The 13,793-nt window shown below is 39.5% G+C and overlaps 1 protein-coding gene across 5 annotated transcripts in view; it reads right to left on the bottom strand.

Moving 5' to 3' along the window:
- Positions 1 to 5,620: 5,620 nt before the first annotated feature.
- Positions 5,621 to 13,793, bottom strand: part of RAB30 (RAB30, member RAS oncogene family) — a 76,406-nt gene continuing 68,233 nt past the window's right edge. For all 5 annotated transcript variants that reach the window (XM_027580384.1, XM_027580387.1, XM_027580385.1 and 2 more), the window contains 2 exons: positions 10,097 to 10,280; positions 5,621 to 6,148 (listed from right to left, as the gene is read on the bottom strand). In XM_027580384.1, coding sequence (XP_027436185.1) covers positions 5,898 to 6,148; positions 10,097 to 10,280 — 435 coding nt within the window. In that variant the 3' untranslated portion in view covers positions 5,621 to 5,897. The remainder of the gene's footprint in view (positions 6,149 to 10,096; positions 10,281 to 13,793) is intronic.

Raw genomic sequence — 13,793 nt, 5'->3', positions numbered from 1 at the left:
AGCCTGACATTCCCCAAGAGAATGTGATTGATTATCACCTCAATGAGCTTTTTCTGACTGTCGTTAAAGGAAAAAAATGAGGCAAAGGGCAATAATAAATGGCAAACATGGTCCCTTAAAAAGAAGATAGGATTAGCCCATTTTTCTTCCCATGGAGAATGGGCTCAAGAAGAGGTTCAAATTGCACTGTGAGGTATTTCAGTAATACAGTTAAGTTTCCTGATAATGAGGAGTTTGCAACCCCGGAATTGCCCACTGGGAAAGAGGGCAAGAATGCCTTTCCTGAAATATGTAAAGAAATAAAGAGACTCTTGGGTGACGGTAATGCCCAAAGGCAGAAAGATGGATCAATCAAATAAGTGACTTCCTTTAAGGCCCTTTCAGAAATGGTGCTCTTTTCTTTGAAGTTGAGAGGGGTTCTTTGTTTTGTCCTAAGGATCTATACTTGTATCAGACCATCCAAAGTCTGCCCTTAATTAAGGAGAAAAGAACTAATATTTGACTGCCTACTGTTTACTGAGCACTGTCCTAACTTTCAATTTATCTTACCTAATTTTCACAATAATTCTGACAGGTATAATGAGTCTAGCTCATAGATGGGGAAACTGATGCTCAAGAGATTGTACTTTGCATAAAGATACAGCTAATTCATGGCAGTACTAGGACTCCTCATATCTAACCTGGTGTTCCCCCTTCACACACCTCCCTACATCACTACTTGAAGTGTTGAAGTTATAACCCATCAAGTAGTCCATTAGGAACTAGGACACAACATCTCCAAAAATTCTGCTCTAATTCAGGGGGAAAGTAAGAATTTGTCTCATATACCTAAGTAAGTCAATTAAAGAGGTGGCTAACTTTTGTGCTCTAACCTCTTATTTAAAGGAGTCAAAGAAAGTCTTACCCAAACTCAAGTATTTCTCACCATACTGATGCAAGACCAATGACTTCTTATAAAGACTAATGAAAAGCCATCTATCAGCTTAACAGGGATGCAAGTTATTTTGAAGGTGGACTCATGTGGTCATGGGCTTTATTAGTAAGTGTTGCTTATAGTTATCTCTGATTTCTGAAAACCCATGTTTTGTTACTTTTTCTACATGAAGAAATTTGGCTTTGGTTCTATTAAAATAATTTGCAGAACATGTTTTTTCAAGAGAATCAAACCAACTAATGAAACGTCATTTGAGATTCTGCCAAAATAGATCTTAGGGTCTGCTTTATGCCATTAACGCACCAGTCCATCTCTAATGGAAGCTGCAAAACTTCATGTTGGTCCATTTATGAGATCTTTAACTGAAGATTCTGTTCTGCTAAAAATGCCTGGTCTGAAATCCTGGATACCAGTTATTCACTAAACTGAGCATGTTTGGCAAGTAACAAAAACATAATTTCTATGATTTTATGTAACTTCTATTAAAATAATATCTTTTCTTCTTTTTAACTCAAGAGCCAGTTTGTGATTTGAACTGGACATCAGTGAATGGACTGACAAAGCAATTCCAGTCTAGGCCACAATGACAAACCAGTCTCTTAGCCAAACAACATGTAACCAACCTCCTTCCAGGAGGATTGGCAGAACAGCAACACCTTTAAAAAAAAAAAAAAAAACCTACATTAACTGTAGGTCAAGAGATACTTAACTGAACATGTGAGAGGCAAAGTGCTACAACATAAGTTAAAAGGTCATCCAGTCGAACCTCCAACCAATGCTGAGATCCTTTCCACATCATATAGTCTGTTTGATGGTTACTATTACCTAAGGCAGCTCCTTCCATGGTGAGCCACCTTTTTGAGAATGTTCTCCCTGACACAGAGCCCAAATCTGTGGCCCTATGGCCTTTAATCAGTGGACCTCATTCCACCCCTTTGAACCAGAGTCTTGCTCTAATTCACTAATTGTATTCCTCTCTCTTTCCCAGGCTAAATCTCCCCAAATCCTTCAAATATTCTTCAGATGTCATAAATTTTAAATTCCTTCACCATCTTTGTTATGCTTCAATTTGTTTTTAATTTCAAAGGATAGCTCCCAAAGATGACTGTAACATTCCAACATCACAGGCTTAGGAAAGATGAAGTGTCATCTCTCTTGTTCCAAGGTCACTATATCAATTAGCTGTTTGAAGGCATGATCATTTCTTTTCAGTATGCTTTCTACCTAGTGTGATGAATGTAAGGGAAGGCAGCTTTCCTTTTAAACACAAATACACTCATGGAACAGAAATGAAATTCGAAAAGAAGAAAGAGAAGAGAGCACATCCCCCTCTTATCCCAAAATTGGTGCTCAACCAGATTGCTTGTGTGGAGTACTGTTCGTCTGAACAATGAGATACACATCTTTTCACTGGTTTTGAATTTCTAGTTAAGTCTCAGAAGTATTATAGTTGCTTTTAACTGAAATTTGATGCTGAATCTGGAAGAATTATGGAATAGCCGAGAAGATAAATGAGGCAAATCATTGACCTAACACTGGAAGTCACCAGTGTCCTCCAAAGGTATCATTCATGAATAGAATCCAGTCCTCTGTTAAAATCTGCCTCCTCCCTCCAACAAATCTAAATTGCTTAAAACAAATAATCCTAATCCAAATATATTATTTTGGCCAGTGGTTTTTACCCTTCTTTCAGAAATTGACACATTGCCAAATCAATCCATTTGACTTTCATTTCTAGTTACACTCTTGCCACTTTACTCAGGAAGAGATGGTAACATGAAATGAGTAGAAAAGACAGGGAAAAAGAAAGGCCAGGAACGCTAATGGCCTAATCTAATCTGCAGAAAGGACAACTGGCCCTGCATAATCAAAATTAAATATAAATATAATAGAAATAACAAAAGCATATAAAGAAATAAAAAGCCTTGTATAGGTAAAGGAAAAAGCACAAAATCCTATGAGGATACGGTCTACACAAAGCCATAATAAAATACCATTAATGTCAGCGAGCTATATGATTTCACAGATTCTCCCAAACCTGACTCTATGACATAAATATGATGGATGCATTTTCATTGGAAATGGAAAAGTTTTGCCATATATTTAGTAACTTTATTAAAAGAAGAAAAAAATGGAAGCAGACACGGACTCAGTGTGAGGCAGATCAAGCCAAACTGAATTATGAGAAAGCAACTCTTTTTCATCCACCATGAATAAGAATTCATTTTTATTTAAGAAGGCTCATCTTAGCAAATGTTGCCATGGCAATAACCACCAGTAAGCAAACCGGTGAGTTTAGTTCCTGGTCTAGGTTAAGATGACCACATTTAATTAGTATCCTTTCTCAAGTTCTATTTGAGAAATTTCCATGTGACCGGCAAAGCTCTACTCGGCACTAAGTCATTTATTCAACTAATATTTATGGAGCACCTACAATATGGTCAGGGATTGTTCTGAAACTAGAGATGTATCAGTAAATAAGTGTCCATAAGGCCTAATCTGGAATTCACACAACTAAGGCGGGGAGAAAAGCTCCAAATTCCCATGTATCTCTGCTGATGGGCCACAGATGGGTGACTGTACCTTACGGAAAGGCTGCGAGGAATAACAGTGAAGGAAGGGACCAAGAGCAGAATTTTCTAATCCCCTTATGAGTATGGCCTATTCCCTAGGGCCCTAGGGAATAAGAATTTCAGAATGCAAGAGCGATTCTAGAAGCTGTTGTTCTATGACTAAATTTGTCCAACCTAACAGTCTACATTCACAAAGCAGCTTTAGTTTCAACATGCTTGCTGCTGTGGAAATGTTGGGTCATGATATGGGATATTGTGGATGTTAGGTCATGATATGGGATATTGGATTTTTGCCCTAAATGAAAGACAATAAATCTAAACCTATGGACATTTCCTCACAGTTTAAACAGACAAGTTCTTCTTCCCACCTTGATCAACTTGTTTTCTGAAAACTTTTATAGTTGCTGGCTTAGAGGAGAAACAGGGAGGGAAAAGCAACAATTATTATAAATGATTTTGGTTGGTGTTTATTAAAATGATTTTTCTTTCCTGCAGAAACACATTCAAAATAAAAGCAATTCAAACTACTAGGATATCTTTCTCTCACCCATAGGATCAGAACAAACACAGTGAAGCCAACCAAAAGTATCAATCCCTTATACAATATGTATAATCTGTATACAAGAGATGAGTCACTCTGAAATCTGCTAGAGGAACACTGGAGATGCTTTATCGATATCGTGTCTTTATGCGCCTCATTTCTTTAAAATTAAACAGCTTTCAAACATCAACGTATCAGGACTGAGATTGCCACCATCTACAACAACAGAACTGCATATCCTGCCCTTATTCCATTATGCATCCCTCAGTGATACCAAGCGGCAAGCTACAGAAACATCCAACAGCATCAACAGCGTACAGGTTTAATTATTTCCCCAATTTGCATTTATATCAGTGAACAAATTGGAAGGCATCAAAGTATGGCACTAAAGAAATTAGTAACACGTATCCAGCAGCACATCTTCCATTTCGAGTCTTGTTTTAAAATTGGCTAAGTAAAGGCATATACACCTCCATTTGAATTGGAGATTTGCAGTAACACATGCATATAAAGGGAGGGAGGAAAAGACAGGAAAGAATGGGGAGACAGGAGAGAAAGGAAAAGAAAAGGAAATAGGAAAGAATGTATGGTCGTGAGTCTGAGAGTAACATCACTACATGAAGGAGGTGACAAATGCCAGCTCCACCTGCTTCCACAAGCAGAATTTTTCTAAGGTTACTGAAGATACAAAAATGGTTCATGAGACTTTTCATCTGTTGCTATTGTCACTTGTCATACCAAAAACATGTACAAAATTCTAAGCCTTGGCCTGTCCAAGATGGATAGTACCAGGAAGTAAAAGATGTCACCTGCTATCAAGGACTGTGCTCTGCTTAGAACTCTGCATCGCAGTCCATTCATCCACAGTATTTGGGTCAGATCAGGTCTGTTTTCTTGTACTACTCATGATGTCTTAGAGCTAGTCTTTTATATTAGAATATCACCAGCCTTTTTTTTTTTTCATTTTTCTAATGTTTTCATTTACTTAAAGGGCTGGATAGATGAGAGAATAGAAGAAGAAAATGGTAGAGATTTAGAGGGGAAAGAACACGAAAGGAAAAGTATTTTATTTTCCAACAAATCCACCCTAGAAAAGGTAGTAATGAGACTTTGAGAAAGAGTGTTGATTCATGGACTTCCCTTTTTTTTTTTATTTCAATGTAATACATTTAAGGACATCAATGTACTAAAATGTTTGGTCTGTGAAAGAGTGGACTCATTAGCACCAAAAGGAGTCATGGAGCTTATATATATTATTAAACCAGTGATGGTTACTGTTGGTCATGGGAAAAGGTTTCATTTTTACATCGCAAAGTTCTTGAAAGTGCCTGTGGACAAGAGAAATAACACTTTTCAACGTCTCCATAGAGTCATCGACACACACCCCAGAGGCAGTACTTGGCCTCCCCAGTTTGGGTTTATCTGGTAGACAAGAAAGCCAGGGCCCCCAGAAGCCCTAAAGCACAGCCCCCACATGCACCCACTGACGTGCAGGAGGGATCTCCCTACGGTACATTTTCCCCTGGACTGTTCAGGAATGCGCTTTTACCTGCTTAAAAAAAAAAAAAAAAGAAAGAACAAAAGCAACATGCTTTGCAGATCATGGAGCGCCTAGTGCAATGTTCTCCTTGCTCCAACTCCTGACTGCAAAAGGGTGAAACCATTATATGTTCTGCTAAATGCTGGCCTGCGGACAAAGCCTCTGGGCTGCCATGCTTTGTAAGCCTGGATCCCACAGGAGTCAGAAGGTCTGAGAGCGGGAGCCATAGTCATCACCAGATCTCCCCCAGCAATTTGGGGGCCCACTGGGGCAGCTGCTGATTCCTTTCACTTCTCCTTGCCTCAGCCTTTAGTTGAAATTACAACAAGTCAAATAGCTGATGCTTTTCCCTTCTCCGGGTAAGGGCGAGGATACATTGTTCACAAGTGTGTTCTGCCTGGCTTCACTGATGAGGCGGCACGCTAAGTCAAGGAATAGTTTCTCCACGTTATCTGATTCCTTGGCTGAGGTCTCCAGGTAATACATGTCCTGAGCTTCTGAGAATTCTTCAGCTCTCTGCTGGGAGACCTCTCTCCTTTCAGCCAGATCAATCTTGTTTCCTAGAACAGGGATAAATCAAAGAAGGAAACATCACTGGACTTTGTACAGGCTCGGAAGCATCAAAATTCAATTTCATATCTGAAGTCAAATCAGACACATGAGCAAGTAAAGCAAAGCAAATGTGGCTGTGATTACTGGAATGTTTAAGATATCAATGCCATTTGTAATGGCAAAGAACTGGACACAACCCAAATGCCCCTCAGTTGGGCACTGGCTTGAATGAAGTATGGTACATCTGTGCAATGCAGTGATTTGCCTCGGTAAAAAGCAATGAGGAATGTCTCCATACACTGCCACGGAATGAGACATGAGGATATACTGTTAAGCAAATAAAGCAAAACACATAAAAGGTATAGAACATACAACTGTCTAAGAAAAAGGGATTAAAAAAATACACACATGCACATTCACAAACTTTATTTTCTTGATGTGAGAATAAGCCAACATTTTAGTTTTAAAAATAATGGCTACCCATGAAAGGAACAAGGTTGAGGAGATAGGGAGGGACAGAAACTCGACCTCTCTAAATATACCTTGTCCTAATAGATTTGACTTCAGAATCTTCTAAATGTTTCACATAATTATACAGTTACAACTATATGATTAATAGAAAATTAAATTTAAAAAGCAACCCCTACCAATGGAAAAGCAAAATGAAACAAATGAACCTGTTTATCATGAAATGGCATAACCACACAGAGAGGAACTATTCCAAGTGAGTTCAAGATCTAGGATTTTAACCATGCGTCCTCAGTGGTATATACTCTAAGGACAAAAAGACCTGAAAGAAAACATCTTGAACTGTTACAGTAATCATCCTGTCAGGGGCAGTATGAGAACTGTTATTCTAAGGCTGCTCTGTGGGCTTTAGGGGATAAAGCAAATGAGTTAATTGTGCTAGTGTCACTGGGTCTGAGATTTGGGGCATGAGAAAAAGGAAATAGAGAATCTCGATTAATGAGGTTAAGTAAAATTTTTACAGTCCTGAATTATAAATGGAAATATCACTGTGAATAATTCATGGTGGATTTTATCTTTAAAAATTTTTCTACCTCTGTTCTCCTGGAAACCTGACAAAAGTGGTACATCAACTGTGTACCTGGCAATACAGCTTATGGTAAAAGTGACCCCTGACTGATAAATTCCATCTGGCCTGGGAATTCTATGTATGAATTCTAAACGTCTAGTGGAAAGCCACAACTTTGGGCATCCCTGAGTGGGGGGGACTTTTCACTTGAAGAGACCCTGAAAGTTAGGTCCATGGAGTTGTTACAAGAGAGATTGGTCCCTGCTAAGGCTTCTAGGTCACAGCAGGTCCATCAGGTGCCTGACATGAGCCTTTTTCCTTATACTGGAACTGGCCTGAAAGGTCCTGGACCGCTATGTGGACTGCTATCGAGGATTACTTCCCCTGAGAGGAATGTCTGATGCTGACCTGCTATGAAGCCATATTTTCTGTCCTGTATTCATCTAAGTGAATGTCATGCCAAGTGTGGCCTATCGTAGTCTTGTCAGTCAAAGTGTTTGGTGGAGCCTAATAGATAACTCCCTGTGGGCACTACAGAATGCACCACACACACACACTAGTTCTGTCCACTGAAAAGCCTAAAAGCAATGACCACCCACTAATAAGGAAGATTCTTATCACCTTAGTTGTGGCCTCTAAATGTAACTTCACATTAATAATAAGCAGTGCTTCTCGAAGAAATGGCTAATTCCTGGTCTGGGACAAGAAACGCACAAGTTGTGCCTGGAACGCTTACACCAGAAAGCAAGCGATGGTCATTGTCAAAAGGTCATATCTAAAGGACTAGGAGACCATTTGAAGCAGCTCCGCTCTCAGAGTTGGAACAACTGGACCATCAATGATAACAGTTGCAAGGGCCTAGAATATACTGAATATATTTAAATCTATAATAATATTCAAAATATAAACAAATTTTAGTAGTTACTTCTGGAAGATACTAGGGAAAGAACTCATTTTAAAAAAGGGAATCAAGCATTTTTCTTGCTGTCCTATGAGAACTGTACCTCAGAATATCAACTAGGAAGTATATTTGCTAAAAGGAAAAACAAAAAAACTGAATCTGACCAGGCCTCTAAATTTACCTACAAATCTGCAAGGAACACAGGTGATGGAGGAATATGTCAAAGGATACTACGGTGGCAAAATAACAAAATTCAGACTTGAAAACTCTGAAGGATAAACATATGCTTTAACAAATAAATTCCAAGGGAGAAAAAATGGAGGAATAACCTACAGGCAAAAGGAGAATTAAAAGACACAAAATCCAATGAGAACATATGAGCCTTATTTGGATCTTTGATTTGAACAAATTTTTAAAAAATATCTGAGTCAGTCAAGGAACTCTGAACATTGTCTAAATTTTTGATGCTATTAAAGAACTTAATAATTTTTAGGTGTGTAAATGGATTTGTGGTTAGTTTCTATTTCTTCAAAAATCCTCTTTTGAAGATATACAACTGAAATATTGAAAGATAAATTAATACAACATCTGGGATTTGCTTCAAAATAATCTGAAGGCAAGGGAAGACAACATAGAGGGGGAGCAGATAAAATAAGATTGGCCATGAACTGATAATTGTCGAAGCTGAGAGATGTGTACATGGGGGTTCATGATACCGTTTTTTCTAGTTTTGCTTGTTTGAAATTTCCCATAATAAAAAGATTTTTTTTTAAAGACAGTGCCTCTTTCATACTGAATGGACTAATTATCTCCCATCAAATCTCCATTTCACTTCCTTAGAATCCCAAGGAATAATGCTTTGACTCAAGTTCTCAGGGGCTTTCTGTGGAATAGAAAGAAAGCCCAAGTCCTGAGATGGGTGCTTTCAAGTGCTTCATGACAAACATTCTCCAGTGTGCAAGAGGATTTTCAGGAGCGGGCATAGAGCATTAGCTCATAGAGAGGCAGATACTTAGCCCAGCAGCCTGAAAGAAAAGTCCAGCAATTTGTTACAGAGCAGCACATTACAATTGGACAAATACAATGTTTGGAGTTGATCTTACATGCTGTGCAAACTTGGGCAAAGAACTTCACCTCTCTGAGCCATGGTTTCCTCATATGTAAATTAGGAATCATTACACATAAATTTCCTAATATGATTCCTGGCACATGGGTGCTAGCTCTAATGCTTACTCTGTTTACTTAGCTTGCTGTTAACCATAATTTGTGACTTAACAATGTTTCTGAGATTCTCTACCTGGATTTCCAAAATTCAAGTCTTGCTGGAATATACAGCAATGTTCCTTTTTAGGAAGAAAACATTTTAACAGCCTTATGTTATTAACACTTTTCATCACACTAGAGGAGTTTTAAACAATCCAATCCTGTCACTGCAATCCCATTGTTAATGGGCATATTTGTCACCACAGAAAATCATGGGTTGTTTTCTGCTTTACCCCTTTACTAAACAGAGGTTCTACCCTCCCACAAGTTGAAACAAACTGCAGAATTTCCCTTAGTGGATTCTTTCTGAAGTTAGAATTTCTGAAGTCAGCATGAATGTAAGAAGTCCATTTTTTTTAGGCAATAAGCAATTACTTTAAGAATAAATTCTTTATTAACTTAAGAGATACGCTTTACTTCTAGACCAGCAGTTTCTGTGATTTTGTAACTAGATTTTTGGGGTAATGTTTATGTTTAGCAGCCCACAGAACTTTCATGGCAGTCCACCTTCTTCCCTAGAGCCTTCCTTGACAGAAAAATCAATCAGCAATATTTTCTAATTTACTTTTCTAAACCATCGCCTTGGGATATGACCTATTTCATTTTCTCTTCAATTTCAGAAGAACTGAATGTTGATTTCATGAATTATATGGCTGTAGACTATGTTATTGGAAGGTACCAAGGCACAAGCACTATGTGATTATGAATTCTCCGATGGCCACAAATCAATTTCCTTCCTCATTAGTCCTTACTTACCCACTAGCACAGTGATGACCTTGTTGCTGGCATATTGTTCTATCTCCCGCAGCCACTCAGGAAGGCAACGGAAGGATTCCTCACAGGTTATGTCATAGGTGAGGATCAAGGCATTGGCGCTTCGGTAATAACTCTGGGTAATGGACCGAAATCTTTCTTGACCTGCTGTGTCCCAGATCTGAAGCTGTAAAGGCGTAAGACAAAGATCAGGTTGGAGAAGCAGAAAAGAAAGCATTGCCTTGCTTTAGTTTAGAAATGGAAACACCTCGCTCAATTTCATGGTTATTTTCTGCCGTAAAAAACAAAAAACAAAAAATTTTTTTAATGCGGTAGGTATAACTGGTTACAGAGAGGGGCTTGCTTTGTTTTTTGGGGTTTTTTCTTTATTATATTACCTAAGAATTTCTTTTATTCTTAAAAAAAAAAAAACTTATTGTGAGGTGCCTGGGTGATTCAGTCAGTTAAGCAACTGCCTTCAGCTCAGGTTATGATCCCAGGGTCCTGGGATAGAGCCCTGCATTGGGCTCCCTGCTTAGCCAGGAGCCTGCTTCTCCCTCTCTCCCCTTCCCCTCCTCCCCGGCTTGTGCTCTCTCTCTCTCTCTCTGAAATAAATAAATAAATAAAATATTTTTTAAAAACCTTACTGAGCATTAATTATGTGTCAAGCTCTAAGCATTTTACATGTAACGTACTCAGTGAAGTAGGTACTATAACTATATCCATTTCTCACACAAGGAAACTGAGGCACAGAGAGATTAATTAAGTTGCTCAATGTCCCAGAGCCAATTTAACCAGGCATTGTGGTCCCAGAGCTCGTGCTGGTAACCACAGTGACATATTACAAATGTCGGGATAGAGAGCAAGCTGTCATTCTGTGATTGCTGCCATTTCAGTCAGCAACTGGAGCACGAGAACATCCAACTTCAGCCACCTTTTCCAGTTCGAAATTCAAATGAATCTATTAAGATATTATCTTTGTTAATGAAAACAGGAACAATGCCGTGGCAGATAAAATAATTTCCCTCCACCACTTTTAAGCTCTGAGACCGTGGGCAAGTCCCTTCATCTCTGGGTTTCAGTGGTTTCTCTATAAAAAGACATTAGTAATATCCAAGCCTACTGAAAGTTCACATTTTCTGAAGTCATCTACCAGTTCTAAGACCTAATAACTGATGGTTCTAATAATAAGGAAGAAAATAAAAAACACTTCTCCCCAGATTTCCCTGCACAGAGCAGAAGACTGCAGAGAGCCATACTTCAGAGCCTCCTGAGTGCAAAACAATGCAGAAGGCCTTGAGAAATAACATCAACAATAGTAAGAATGCTCCCTTCTAAACTGCATAAACATCATGTCACAAAATGCATTCACCCCATTAAGAGAACATCATTTCCTCAAGGAAAACCTTCTGGAACATTCAGATTAGGCCAGGTTCCCCATCCCCGCATTTTCTCTTCTGCAACCCACCCTGTAATTCTGCCTCATGGTACCTGACACACTTAAATCATTTATTTGTAATAATATGTTTGATAACGGTCTTTTTCACTAGACTAAAAGCTTCATGTAGGGGAAGTGGTCCATTTTACTCACAGAATCCCCTGCACCAAATAAAGTGCCTGCCTGGCAGATAGTAGATGTTCAAATATTTATTGCGGGTCTCATTTAACCTTTACAACAACCCAGGGAGGTAGGCCAGTTTATGCCACCCCTCCATCTCCTAACTGGCTACCCACAAGGCTGGGGCTCGGACTCCAGGCTTTCTATTCCCAGTTGAGGATGCATCCCACCACCATGCTGCCTTTGCCCCTAGAGCCTGATTTTAATAGACATCTGCATCCAAAGAGGATGAGTTAGTTGGTGTCACCCTCTGTTCATACCAGTTTAGCTAAGAAGACTAATGAGGGACCGGTGGTCCCTGTCCCCGAACAGTGGCACAAGGCTCTCCTTTGATCTGAAGTCGCAGCTGCTCTTTATGATGTACATGAAAGTCTGTGTGCTGAAGGCAACCATACAGATGTTACGGCTTTTGCTGGGACAAAAGCTATTTCTCTGCTCTGCTTTAAACCTAGGGACATGGTTCCCCTCTGCCAGGATATGTCTTAGAACAACAGACTATTGTTTTCATACCACAGCGAGCCTTGAAAAACACTTGTCATTGAATTTAATACTGTCAATCATTAGAAATCACTATATCCTCATGATTGGCACATCTTGAGAACAGCTCTGAAGGTTAAAACCACTGAAATAGTTTTTAGAAGAGTGATTGTATGGCCCTGCCAAGATACAGGCTGATTTTTCCTAGGGGGCTGCCTGTTTCTAGCCTCGTAGCTGAGTCTTAAGAATATCCATATTCGGGGCACCTGGGTGGCTCAGTTGGTTGGGCGACTGCCTTCGGCTCAGGTCATGATCCTGGAGTCCTGGGATCGAGTCCCGCATCGGGCTCCCTGCTCAGTGGGGAGTCTGCTTCTCCCTCTGCCCCTCCCCCCTCTCATTCTCTCTGTCATTCTCTCTCTCTCTCTCAAAAGGAAATAAAATTAAAAAAAAAACTTAAAAAAAAAGAATATCCATATTCCACTGCTTTTATCGTTCAGTTTGGTTTCACTATTTTCTCTGCAACTCATTCGCTCCTTTTCAGCGTTTATATGTCATTAATATATGCAGAGTGCTGTGCTAGGCACAGGGAGGATACAGAGATGAAAACAACACAATTCCTGATCTCACAGAGCTCACCGTCTACAGGGAGATCAAACACAGTAAACTAACCATAATAAAAGAGGCGATGTTCTTGGAATAAAGACGTACCAGCAGGAGAGAGTGTCTCCTAGGTTTAATCTCATGCTGGTCAATACGTTCTCAATGCTGCAGCCACGGGCTTTCTAAGCGTCCTCTTCTTCAGCAGGGGCTACCTGTTCGCCCACACCCTTTGTCTCACTGTCGCGATCATGCATTGCAGTCACAGGTACACTGGGGATACCTCTGTGCCAGACTGAGTCCTTTGAAGGCAAGGGCCGCCTCTTACTGAACCTTATAGTCCAGTGCCTTCCTAGCAGAGTACATGGTACATACTGGACACATGCGAGTAATGGCTAGCTGAAGGAAGAAGGGTAACGGAATCACAAAGAAAGGACTGAATAATTCTGTTTAAATGATTGACAGGCAGGATATTAAAGAAGGTTTCACAGATAAAATATTTGAGCTTGGTGACAGTGAGTTCCTAGCGGGCAAATATTTTACCTAACACAGTGCTTGGCACACATCATGTACTATACCACAGGATGGATATATGGATGAATGGATGGACCGATGATCAAATGAGTAAATACATGTGCATATGTTCAAGACTTCCTTATCTCTGCATATATACTTGATTACAAAGACAGCCAGCAAATCTTCTATTCATATTATAAAGAATATCCTAAGGTTACAATGTTGTAGCCTGAGCTGAAAGTTTTACTTGTTTCTCATTTATTTATGATAGACTTAAAAAAATGGATAGGAGAAAATTCTACATCTGTTTTAATTGCATTTTGTACTCAAGGTCATTTCAAAAGGCAGATCACATTAAGAGAAGGGCCTCAACTTTGCCTTTTCTGACGTGGCACTGAGGCTTAACAGCCACAAGAATGTTTCTAATACCTTCGATTCCCTGCCTTCAATCCTGGAAGCCATCCTAAAAGGAACCAGACTGAAGAGGGGAGG

The sequence above is a fragment of the Zalophus californianus genome, chromosome 11 (genome assembly GCF_009762305.2).
Source record: "Zalophus californianus isolate mZalCal1 chromosome 11, mZalCal1.pri.v2, whole genome shotgun sequence".
Taxonomy (NCBI): Eukaryota; Metazoa; Chordata; class Mammalia; order Carnivora; family Otariidae; genus Zalophus; species Zalophus californianus.
Note: the sequence above shows the minus strand (reverse complement) of the source record. Positions and strands in the feature narration are given on the sequence as shown.